At 45.6% G+C, this 12,520-nt stretch overlaps 1 protein-coding gene across 1 annotated transcript in view; it reads right to left on the reverse strand.

Annotated features, from left to right (window-relative positions):
- DNAH9 (dynein axonemal heavy chain 9) overlaps positions 1-12,520 on the reverse strand; it is a 386,382-nt gene that overhangs the window by 155,746 nt on the left and 218,116 nt on the right. The window contains exons 43-44 of the mRNA XM_033184520.1: positions 12,149-12,345; positions 1,460-1,622 (exon numbers count right to left, since the gene is read on the reverse strand). Coding sequence (XP_033040411.1) covers positions 1,460-1,622; positions 12,149-12,345 — 360 coding nt within the window. The remainder of the gene's footprint in view (positions 1-1,459; positions 1,623-12,148; positions 12,346-12,520) is intronic.

A 12,520-nucleotide genomic window follows, 5' to 3' on the forward strand; every position in this document is an offset into this window, starting at 1 on the left:
TCCACTCCCCTCAGCCTCCCAAAGTGCTGGGAGTACGGGTATGAGCCACCGTGCCTGGCCTCTTGTGTTCTTATGACTAGCTCCAGCAAGACACTTTTGTTGAAAAAAATACACTGGGGCAACACATGCACACAAGCATACACATACACACAAATGCAATCACCTGTAGGAAATTATATCCATTGAAAACTGCAGATGGATGACATTTTGGGCTAGGTTGTCAAGTTCTGAACTTATCCAGCTTGATCAATCTCAGTTCCTTTGCTGTATCACCCTCCGCAGGCTCAGCCATCAGTTCCTGATGTTGCCTTTCTCTCTCTCACACTACTCACAGCTACTTCTAACAATTTCACACATTTCTTTACCACAGGGCTACCTTAGTGTCCAAATAACTCCCCTTTAAAGATACTGATTTTCGTTTTAGATCAATGGTTCTCACTACATGCTCTAAGTGATCTAAGACAGTGTTTCTCAGTCCTAACTGGAATCATCTTGGGGATGCTTTGAAAAATCATGATGCCCAGGCCATTCCCCAGACTAGTTAAACCAGAATATTGGGGGGTGGGACACAGGCATCAGTATTCTTTCTAGATTTCCAGCGATTCCCATATAGAGCAAAAGTTGAGACCCACAGTCTCAGCTCATTCTGTAAATGCGGAATTCCTATCACACTGTCATGTCTTCTTTGGAAACACTAAAAAAGACCTAATGGGAACATGATGTATGACCTTAGATTCAGCCAGTCGTCGAGAGGCTGAGCTGTGGTTTTAGGGCAGAAGTGAGCACCTCCCTCTTCTGTCACTGGCTGAGAGATTATGAGGACAAGTGGGTGGGACTGGCTCAGTGCTGGCTGGAGTTCTTCCACGAACAGCAAGAGCAGCCTCCTGATAGAAGTTACACCGTGACTTCCTACTGAGACTGTTGTGGCCATGGATAAAAGGAAGGGGACTGGACACAATGACCTTTGAAGGTTGTATATAGTGTCTTTCTTTACTTTCCAGAGCACTCATCGTGCCTCCAAGTGCTGGCTGTCTGAAACCAGGATATGTCACTGAAGGTCCCAGAGGCCAGTGGTTACTGACCCGTCTTTTAAAAATCTGAATTTCTTAGGAAACTCAAGCAGACCTTCAGAATTCCATCTATCTGCTCCCACTGTAGGTGAGCTGTGTGCTGAATTTGGTATAGATGTGCTTCTGATTTGAGCAAGAGTGGAGGCCCCACAGATGTAACTAGGACACCTGAGGTCTCCCGAAGGCGGACTTTGGAAAGGCCACTGTTGTCAAGCTGAGTCTAATGAGAAAAGTCATTCACGTCACCAGCCCAGAATCTAAGATAGAAATGGACAGATATTGAAGGGGAGGCTCCGCACAGGGGAACCGGAGAACGAGTGAAGGATGACGGAGCTGTGGCTGGTTGGAGGGAAGCTGAGCCTCCTCCCTGCAGCCGCCTGACCTTTTACCTTAAAGTCCTGGATCTGGTAGCCTTTCCGCAGTGTGATCTGGAAGACATCCATGGAGCTGATGAAAGCTGCCAGCCTTGTCAGGCTCTGCTTGCCACTCCCACCTACACCAACCAGCAGAGCATTTCCCCGCGGGGACTCCAAGATGCGATTGATATGGCAGCTAAAGAGAAGGAAGCAGGCACATGTTGCTTTGATCAGACTTTCTGCAGTCAGAAGCATGTATAAAGGCTTGAGTGGGAGCAGGGGCCTTCCTTGGAGGCACATCACAGGCTGAGCTGTGGGAAACGTTAATGAGATTGTTCCCAAACCTGGCCTCACCTTCTTGCCTGAGTCGACTGAAGCTGCCACTGCTTTGCCTTAAGCCACAGCCTCTAGTGAACCAGGGACAGCTTGGCGGAGCCATGGAAGGGAGCAGGATTGCAGGGGGATGAGTGATGTGATTGGGAGCGGACCCAGGGTTGCCCCTGCCCTTCTCCCCCACCATACCTGACCCTGCCACACCTCCCACTTCAATTCTTTTGGGCAAGAAGAGGGGACGGAAAAAGCGAAACAGTGGAAAACATACAATTTAAAAAATTCAGGAAAGGCTGGAGGACAAAGCAGGAGCAGAAGTTGGTTCCTCTTCGGAAAGAAGAGAAGCCAAACCAAAGTCAGTAGGAGAGGAACAGGGAGCCCGGAGAGAGCTCATCTGTCTCTCTCCTTCAATCCTTCCTGGGCGTCGATGCCCTTGTAATGAAGGTTTGTGGGTTCTTATTATCAACAGGTAAGACACATACATCCCTGGCTTCTGGATTCCTCCTTTCGTAGCCTTACTGCTCACCGCTCTCAGTGCCCATATTTCTCTCTCCTTGCTGCCTTCCTTGCAATGGAAGACTATTCCAGGCCTCATCCCCTTCAGAGGAAACCACTCTTCCTGCCCTCCAGCCCTTCCTCAAAGCCCACCCTCCAACAGCCTCTCCTCCAGGATCCACTTCCCATCGTTTGTCTAACCCCTCTCAGCAGTATGCATATACTTTACACAAGGTGCTACACCCTTTATTTTTTTATTTTTTTTTTTATTTTTATTTTTTATTTTTTATTTTTTTTTGAGACGGAGTCTTGCTCTGCCACCCAGGCTGGAGTGCAGTGGCCGGATCTCAGCTCACTGCAAGCTCCGCCTCCCGGGTTTACGCCATTCTCCTGCCTCAGCCTCCCGAGTAGCTGGGACTACAGGCGCCCGCCTCGTCGCCCGGCTAGTTTTTTGTATTTTTAAGTAGAGACAGGGTTTCACCGTATTAGCCAGGATGGTCTCGATCTCCTGACCTCGTGATCCGCCCGTCTCGGCCTCCCAAAGTGCTGGGATTACAGGCTTGAGCCACCGCGCCCGGCCTACCCTTTATAAAAACAACCCTGATTTCCTCTTCTTTTCTCATCTTAGAAACAATGGCTCTGCATTGTACAAAATGCGTACAATACAGAAGAAAATCCACATTTCCACTATTTAGCAATAAACACTACTGACGTAAATCATAGGTCCTCGTAGACTTTTTTCTAGTGTCTGTCTGCATTTTTATAAATATATATGTTTGTATATACATTGGTCATACCTGAAAAGTCAATATATTTCTGTTATGTGTATTTTAAAAATTGAGTTCATCTTATAAACTGAACGTAGCGTTTTGAAAACTTTTTTTTTTCATTTAGCAATATACTGTGATTGTTTTCCTAAGCCATTAAAAATTCAGCTAAACCAGACTTTTGATGGTGGAATGGTATTGTGTAGAATACCAACATTGTGTTGGTAATAAGGATAGAATAAATTGCCTGTCTGTAATAGCCTGCTGTTGGATATGTATGTTGCTTCCAACATTTTCCAGTTATAAACAATGCTGTATATATTTTTTTAAGTTTATATCTCTAACTATATCCTCAGGATAAGTTCTAGAAGTAAAACTGTCGAGCCAAACAGTAAGACACTCTTTAGAGATTGCCACACAGAATGAAGGCACCAATATGTACTTTTCCTAGGTAGAACTGACCAAAAGTTGGATCTGCTATATTGGAGGATTTGAATATACTGGATATGTTAGTTGAATTAGAATGTGTTAAGTCAGTGAATGCAGGGCTACGTAACATAGTGATCAAGCTGCTTTAGAGAAATGGATATGGAAGAAGAGACAGCAGGTATGAGTGATTTGGGGACCAAAAGAGTGTGAGAATAGAAGTTGGGCCGGGAGCGGTGGCTCACGTCTGTAATCCCAGCACTTTGGGAGGCCGAGGTGGGAGGATCACCTGAGGTCAGGAGTTCGAGACCGGCCTGGCAAACATGGTGAAACCCCATCTGGAGAGGGTTCAAGATTTCAGTCTGGATGTGTAAAACATTTGTAGCAATAAAAAGTTCTTTGGGGGCCAGGTGCGGTGGTTCATGCCTGTAATCCCAACACTTTGGGAAGCCAAGGTGGGTGGATCACCTGAGGTCAGGAGTTCGAGACCAGCCTGGCCAACATGGTGAAACCCTATGTCTACTAAAAATGCAAAAATTAGCAGGTGTGATGGTGCGCGCTTGTAATCCCACCTACTAGGGAAGCTGAGGCAGGAGTATCTCTTGATCGAGGGAGGCAGAGGTTACAGGTTGCAGTGAACCAAGATAGCTCTACTGTACTCCAGCCTGGGTGATGGAGAGAGACTCTATCTCAAAAAAAAAAAAAAAACAAAAAAAAAAAAAACAAAAAAACTCAGGTAAAGTTTGGCCGCATAGACTAAGGGATACGTTTGAGATTGAATTGCACGGGCTACAGTCCTGTGCTCCTGTCTGTGTTAATGATGTTATAACTAGAAATGCCATATTCATATTAAGTATTGGCGGAGCAACATAAGGTCTAGCTAGCTCCAGTTTGGAAGAAACTCTGGGTATGGGTTTTGGTGGGTGGGGTTCGACACATGAACAACATGTGAGTGTATATAAAGTTACAGAGCTTGTGTTGAGCCTCTGTGGTTTGAAGTTTCCTATTTCTGCAGATTTCTTGCATGTACTGATGACTTGCTCACAATGAACATAAATAAGCGAAATGTTTGTGGCTACTCATTGCCCCATGTCTCCTGTGGGGTGTGATTGCTGCTCTGAAATCTCACTAGCAGTGTGTGGGAGTCTGGCCCCCAACCCTTGTTGCCACTGAATCTTACATCTAATTTTTTTTTGAGACAGAGCCTTGCTTTCTCGCCCAAGCTGTAGTGTCATGGTGCAATCTCAGTTCACTGCAACCTCTGCCTTCCAGGTTCAAGCAATTCTCCTGCTTCAGCCTCCCGAGTAGCAGCGGAGATTGCAGTTGCCTGACACCATGCCTGGCCCCCAGAGAACTTTTTATTGCTACAAATGTTTCAGACATCCAGACTGAAATCTTGAACCCTCTTCAGATGGGGTTTCACCATGTTGGCCCGGGAGTCTCCAACTCCTGACCTCAGGTAATCCATCCGCCTCGGCCTCACAAAGTGCTGGGATTACAGGTGTGAGCACCGTATCCAGCCTTACCTCTAATTTTTAATCTCTGCCAATTTAATGGTGGAAAAATTACTGTTTTTATTTCTATTTATTTGGTTTCTAGGGAATTGAACATTTAAAAACGTTTATGAAGCATTTTAGAATTTTTGTTTTGTAAACTTTCTGTTCACGCCCATTGCCTGCTTTTCAGTTGAAGTGTTTCTCTCAATTTGTGAAACCCCTTTATGTATGTTTTCAGTTATCCTTCAATGTCTCACCTTTATCATCCGGTTTTTCTAAGGTGTATCGGATATATAAATATTTTTAGGTCTTACAGTTGGATGTAGTTAACTACTAAATTTTATGTAGTTAAAATGTTTTGACTTGAATATTCAGGAGTTGTTTATTGATCTACATTCAGTAATTTTATGATTTTACTTTTCCACTTTAATTATTTAACTGTGATACTTACACTCTGTCTTATAACAGACAGATTTATACTTCTCTTGCTTTCCTATGAAACCGTAATTTCTAGATGTCTGAAGAGTGCATATAGTCATTTTGTATTCTCTGCAGTGATAGCACATTGAAGGTATCTAATACATTTTTGTTAAATTGAAACAGAAAAACCCACGCCTTATACTAGCTCCACATTTGGGGTGATGTACACAATGATTCATTATGCTGGGTGCAATGGGTTATCTGCTTTGTGTCAGAATGAGATGGTGCCTGATGAAGGGAGAAACTATGGTGCTAAGATATCCAGGCCCTCTCTCCTGATTCAGAAAAGGTGGGGCAGGAAAGGATTAGTGGAGGAAAGAGAGGCAGGCATGGAGGAGGAGTCGGAGGAGCTGGAGTCCAGCTGGGTTCTCTGGGTCACCAGCCCCCCAGCCCTATTCTGAAGGCCTGAACTCAGCTGAGCATGGCCCATGCCACTCAATATCTCAACGGGAAATGCATTGTTAGTGATGCAGTTTCCAGAGAAGTGTGGTTAAGTCTGCAACCGTCAGCACCGGACTCCAGCTGGCGATTCATTACCAACCTCTGATGAGGGCAAAGAACTCTGCATTTAAATTACAAAATTTAAAAAGAAGATCAATATTCTAAAGGGCTCCTGGGCCAGAAAACCAAGGCAGTCTAAGTTAAGTCCATTACTGAATTTCTGAGAGATTAAAAACAAAAGCTGAAGATGCACCACCGCACAGCTGGAGGAAGCTGATTTATTGGACTAGACACGCATGTGCATGTGCGCAAGCACACACACGCGCGCGTGCACACACACACACACACACCCTAGAGAATGGGTAAGATTCTCAGGGCACAAAAGAAGTACATCTGAGGGTTTGTCGTTGTTGTTGTTAATGATTGCTAAGTGATTCTAAGAGAAGAAAATCTACGTGGGAGTGAAAAAACAGACAGGAAAAGATGAATGGAGATTATGCCAAAAGCGGGGGGAAAGATCTGGTTTAAAGCATGAAGAAAAAGCAGAACAAGAATCTGCTGAAGTGGTGACGAAAGTCAGTAGAAAAGTGGTATTACTAAGGAAATAAGGCAATAGCACAAAGAAAAAACGCTTTAATATGTACTGACTGCAAAGCACTTTGCATAGATAGCAACAACCCTACAATGCAGGCATTCTTAATATCCTAATTCCCCAGCTGAGGATATTTAGGCTTGGGGGTTAAGCATCCTTCCGAAAGCATCCCAACCAATTTGTGGCAGAACAAGGATTTGAACTTTGGTTTGGTTTTATCTCTGGAACCTGTGTCCATAACCACTACACAGTGCTCCGTTACTGAGTTCAGCTCAAAGCTGCAGAAAGGGAGAGCAGCAAAGCTGGGGAAGGGTGTAGAGGGCTCTAACAAAAAAGATGATGAGAGCTTGGTGGTAAAAACAAACAGCTGGATGGAGTTATTATAAAAATCCGTTTTCAACTTGGCTCCCTGGACCTGTGAGTTGCCGGGAAGGCACACACAGCCTCCTTCTTCCTCTGCTCTGTCCTACTCCCACTTTTTTTTTTTTTTTTGTCTGTGTTTTTTCTTGAGACAGAGTTTCACTCTTGTTGCTCAGGCTGGGATGCAGTGGTACAATCTTGGCTCACTGCAACTTCCACCTCCCGGGTTCAAGTGATTCTCCTGCTTCAGCCTCCTGAGTAGCTGGGATTACAGGTGCCCCCCACCACGCTTGGCTAAGTGTTTTGGTATTTTTAGTAGAGATGGGATTTCACCATGTTGGCCAAGCTGTTCTCCAACTGCTGACCTCAGGTGATCCATCCACCTTGGCCTCCCAAAGAGCTGGGATTACAGGTGTGAGCCACCATGCCCAGCCTACTCCACTTTGGGTCTCAGAAGGTGGGACCTTCCTGGAGTGCTGTGTGTGTAGTGGTGCGAGGCCATGGAGTCTTCCCACACTCTTAGATTATCTGTGTTTCTCCCTGTACTGCCTGGTATCCTTTTTCTGATCTAAGAAGGGGAATCCTTCTGCTTTTTTGGTTGGTAGAGGCAGCAACGAGAGGTCCATGAGCCCCAGAGAAGGAAGGGAAGGGCAGAGTGAGGATAAAGTAACGGGTAGTTGATGTCTTTAAACAAACGTATGGGAAATTATACATCTAAATACACTTTATTCTTCAGAGTTGTCTCCCTCCAGGCAGTTCATTTTCCCAGTTATTTTGCCATTGCTAAATGAGGCTCAGGCTTCACTTTGGATATTAACTTCAGAGTTTGTTTATAAGCCTATGGAAGAAAGCCAGTGTTTGTAGTCAGTACTTGTTATTTTTTTTTTCTAAAAACAATATTAGTTTGATCACCCATGTTGGAAGCCACATTGATGGAATCACTTACAATTCTTTCAAATTAAATTCGCCCTTAAAGGACAGAGACTTGCCTCAATTCCAAGAATATGACAGACATGACAGACATACTGATGGTTCTTAAGGAGAAAAGGAAATACTTACTGGAGCTTCACAAGGTTGAATTTTTTTTTGTGGTTGTTTTTGAGATGGAGTTTTGCTCTTGTTGCCTAGGCTGGAGTGCAATGGCACAATCTTGGCTCACTGCAACCTCTGCGTTCTGCGTTCAAGTGATTCTCTTGCCTCAGCTTCCCGAGTAGCTGAGATTACAGGTGCACACCACCACCACATCCAGCTAATTTGTAGTTTTAGTAGAGACGGGGTTTCACCATCTTGGTCAGGCTGGCCTCAAACTGCTGACCTCAGGTGATCCGCCCGCCTTGGCCTCCCAAAGTACTGGGATTACAGGCATGAGCCACTGTGCCCGGCAGGGTGAACTTTTAATCCCTCATTTCCTGAATCCTACTATGCACTAGGCATTGTCTAAGGTACTAAGGTTTCAGCAGTGAGCAAGACACTCTGTGTGCTCAAGGAGTTCACATCGGATTGGGGGATACAAGAAAATATCTGAAGAAGCTTCATAGGATGATAGTAGAGAGCACAGACTCTAGAGCCAGATCGTGCTATTGCAAGTTTTACCTATTTATGAGGAGTGTGACTTTAGGCAACTTCTCTCCTCTCAGTCTCAGTTTCCTCACTGATAATACAGAGACAGTAACAAAACTTTACTTCTTCAGGGTTTTTGTGAAAACTAAATGTAATGACACATGCAAAGCACTATGCACCAGGCACATAGAGAGTTCTATGTCGAGTTACAAGTCGTATTAAATGCTACCCTCTCAGGGAGGCTTTCCTGATGACCCTATTTATAATTAGGATCACCCTCAGTCCTCTCTACTCCCCTTCCCTCTCTGTTTTCCTCTGCATTATTTATTCTCATATAACATGCTAAGTAGTTTTACTGAGCCCCTGATAGGTTCCACACACCGTCCTAGGGGTTAGGATCCTGGCACTCATCCTAAGATTGTCTAATCAATAAATAAATGTTGGATGAGTGGATGATGTAAAAAGAGAGGTTAGTCATTGACCAGTGTCACAGGGGTGTCATGTAATATAGGCAAGGACTTAGCAGTGACAACTGACTTCAGGAAGACGTGGGTCAGCTCACTACAGAGGTGATGATGACAAGCATTGCTTTGTTCAAGGGCTAAGAAGTGGGCAGAGAAGGAAATCAGAAGTGAGAAAGTAAGACAAAGACGGGCAACGTTTTGGATGAGCATCATTGTGAACAGGAGCAGAGAAATGGGGGTAGCAGATGGAAAGGAATGTAAGAGGCAAGGAATAGTTTATTATCTTTTGATAAGTGATAACATAGCATGTTTGTATGCTGATGCATATAATCCAGAAATTAATGATGGAGTAAGATAAAAGAGGGGAGAGAGAAAATAGGAGAGGGAGAAGGAGAGAGAGAGAGAGAGGAGATAATTACAGCGAGAGGTGAAGCCACCGAGAAGGTGAGAGAAGATGGGATCCAGGGCGCATGTGGAGGGACTAGACTTAGGTAGGGACAGGGGTGTTCATGAACCGAAGTTGTAGGGAAGGCAGGACTTGCAGGAGGGATGCAGGGATACACATAGGCTGTTAGATTTGATGACGGGAAGATGCGAGATTTCTTCTGGTCACTTTCATTATCCCAGTGAAAAAAGAGAGGTGTTCATTAACTGGGAATAAGGCACTGGGAGTTTGAAAAGAGAAGGAAAATGTGTAACGCAGTTATCATGGAATGGTGAAAGGAGCAACATGCCTACGGTAGCGGAGGGCAATTTCTAGCAATGTTGAGGCCTGTTTGATATTTATGGCTGCAGATCTGGAGCAAAAACCATCAACATGGTGGGAGATTTTTCTTCAACAGTTGTCTAGCTGCTTAGGGGCAGGGTGAAATGAGAAGATAGTGGGGGCTGGGCACAGTGGCTCACACCTGTAATCCCAGAACTTTGGGAGGCTGAGGTGGGTGGATCACCTGAGGTCAGGAGTTCGAGACCAGCCTGACCAATGTGGTGAAACCCTGTCTCTACTAAAAATACAAAAATTAGCCGGGTGTGGTGGTGGGCGCCTGTAATCCCAGCTACTTCAGAGGCGGAGGCAGGAGAACTGCTTGAACCCAGGAGGCGGAGGCTGCAGTGAACTGAGGTCGTACCACTGCACTTCAGCCTGGGTGACAGAGTGAGACTCCTTCTCAAAAAACAAAAAAAATATAGTGAGGTTTAGCCCGAGTGAGATTTTGTGGATACAATGACAAGAAAGTTAGGGGATAGGCCGGGCGCGGTGGCTCAAGCCTGTAATCCCAGCACTTTGGGAGGCCGAGACGGGCGGATCACGAGGTCAGGAGATCGAGACCATCCTGGCTAACACGGTGAAACCCCGTCTCTACTAAAAAAACTACAAAAAACTAGCCGGGCGTGGTGGTGGGCGCCTGTAGTCCCAGCTACCCGGGAGGCTGAGGCGGGAGAATGGCGTGAACCCGGGAGGCGGAGCTTGCAGTGAGCTGAGATCTGGCCACAGCACTCCAGCCTGGGCGACAGAGTGAGACTCCATCTCAAAAATAAAAAAATAAAAAAAAAATAAAAAAATAAAAAATAAAAAATAAAAGTGCGAAAGTTAGGGGAGCTGGCACTGGGATGATGGGGTCTATGGTGGTTAAAAAGGAAAGTAAGGAGAATCTCTTGAACCCAGGAGGCAGAGTTTGCAATGAGCTGAGATCACGCCACTGCACTCCAGCCTGGGCGACACAGAGAGCCTCTGTCTCAAAAAACAATTAAATTAAATTAAGTTAAATTAAATTTTTAAAAAGGGAAAATAAAGACATGGTAGGGAGAGAGACAACAGAGTCTGGGGAAGTAGTTGGTCCAATGAATAAAGTCATGATGAAATTGAATGAAAGACTAGAGCAGATGAGTGGGAGGGTGGCAGGTACAGGTCAGAAAGTGGGATGTTTGAAGTTGGGATTTTGGAGGTGGGTTCCTATGATAGGAACATGAGAGTGAGGGCTGAGGTGGGCTAGAAGAAAAGACCATGGGAGCCAAGCAGGCCAAGGAACAGAAAGAATTATTAGCTAGATGCCAAGAGTGAGACATGGGTGAGGAGGAAGGGCGGGCAGGGACTAAGGCCATTAGCAGATGATGGGGAGTAATTGGTTGTCAGCAGATAACAGTGACAAGGAGAAAGAATGAGTACGAAATGCAGGTGACCTGTGCTCAAAAGAACTGGAGTTTGTGAAGGATAAGAGAAGAAAGGTCTTAAATGTGCCATTGGGGTGGGGGACTGGGGGTAAGGGGGTTACTTACTCCTCTCTAGGTCCTGGGGCACATAGAATGGGGAAGAAAAACAGCTTTCCTCCACTCAGGGGTCAGTCAGGTATCAGTTAGAATTTGGCAGTAAAGGGAAAGTTCAGAGAAGTTGAAATGAAGCGGATGTTGCTGCTAAGACCGTGAGTACCCTGGGGGAAGGTGGAAGGATTTTGGAGGGCAGTGAGCGCTGGTCATGGGTCTCAGATTGGGAAATGTAAGAAGCAGGGTAGGGATGGTGTTGGCGTGAGGCTAGACTATCTTGGAGGCTTGGTTATTACTTTCAGTTATTCACTAGATGGCAAAAACACTCAAAGGATATTTAATTTTTGAAATATATATGTACTTGAACACAAACCCTATCTCTGTTTTTGTTTGTTTGTTTTTTTTTTTTTGAGATAGAGTCTAGCCTCTGTTGCCCAGGCTGGAGTGCAGGGACGCGATCTTGGCTCACTGCAACCTGGGCCTCCTGGGTTCAAGCAATTCTCTTGCCTCAGCCTCCCGAGTAGCTGGGACTACAGGCGCCTGCCACCACACCCGGCTAATTTTTTTGTATTTTTAGTAGAGATAGGGTTTCACCGTGTTAGCCAGGGTGGTCTGGATCTCCTGACCTCATGATCTGCCCTCTTCTGCCTCCCAAAGTGTTGGAATTACAGGCGTGAGCCATCCCGCCCAGCCTATCTCATTTTTTTAAAAGACCCTTGGACTAATAGCGAGGTGGCGATGGAGGTCCTGAGCTGTTCTGGGTCTCATTCTATGACCTCAAGTCTGTCCTCGGTGTCACTATGATCATGCCCACGATAGCAAATGGCGGACCTGGAAATGAACCCATTCCTGTCTGAGCTCGGCACTGTGCTGCCGCCTAGGGCCGGCGGCAGGAGCTGCAGCTGCTCTGCCAGCAGCCATCTTGACCTTTAAGGCAGAAGCGGGAGCTCCTTTCCTGGTTTTACGGAAGTGACCTCAAATAGCCGAAAGAAACCCCCTGTCACTGGGAAGAGGAAGCAACTGAGGAAAAGGAAAATGAGAAGCACACTTACACATGGCGCATGGCATCCTCAAAGAGAACTAGGTCCATCACTGTGTTGACTTCATTGTGGTTCTCCAGGGCCTCCACCAGAGTCTGGGTCAAAAGTTCCCAAGATTGTACAGGCATGTATTTGGGCTCCCCAATACCATTTGCAAAGTGACAATACAGGTTCGGGCTTTGGGTCTGCTCCACAGGGTCTTCAATATCCTGGTGATGAGACACAGGAATAAGGGCCCTCATTATTGACTCCTAGGGCTGGTTCCACAGAGCAGAGACACCTGATTTGCTCTGCACATTCCCTAGAAATTAAGCATCAGTGCTACTTCCAACATGTCCTTCTCTTGAGAAGCCCTTTTAAGTGGATGTTTGACATCCATCTACC

The sequence above is a fragment of the Trachypithecus francoisi genome, unplaced genomic scaffold (assembly GCF_009764315.1).
Source record: "Trachypithecus francoisi isolate TF-2019V2 unplaced genomic scaffold, Tfra_2.0 Lachesis_group20, whole genome shotgun sequence".
Taxonomy (NCBI): domain Eukaryota; kingdom Metazoa; phylum Chordata; class Mammalia; order Primates; family Cercopithecidae; genus Trachypithecus; species Trachypithecus francoisi.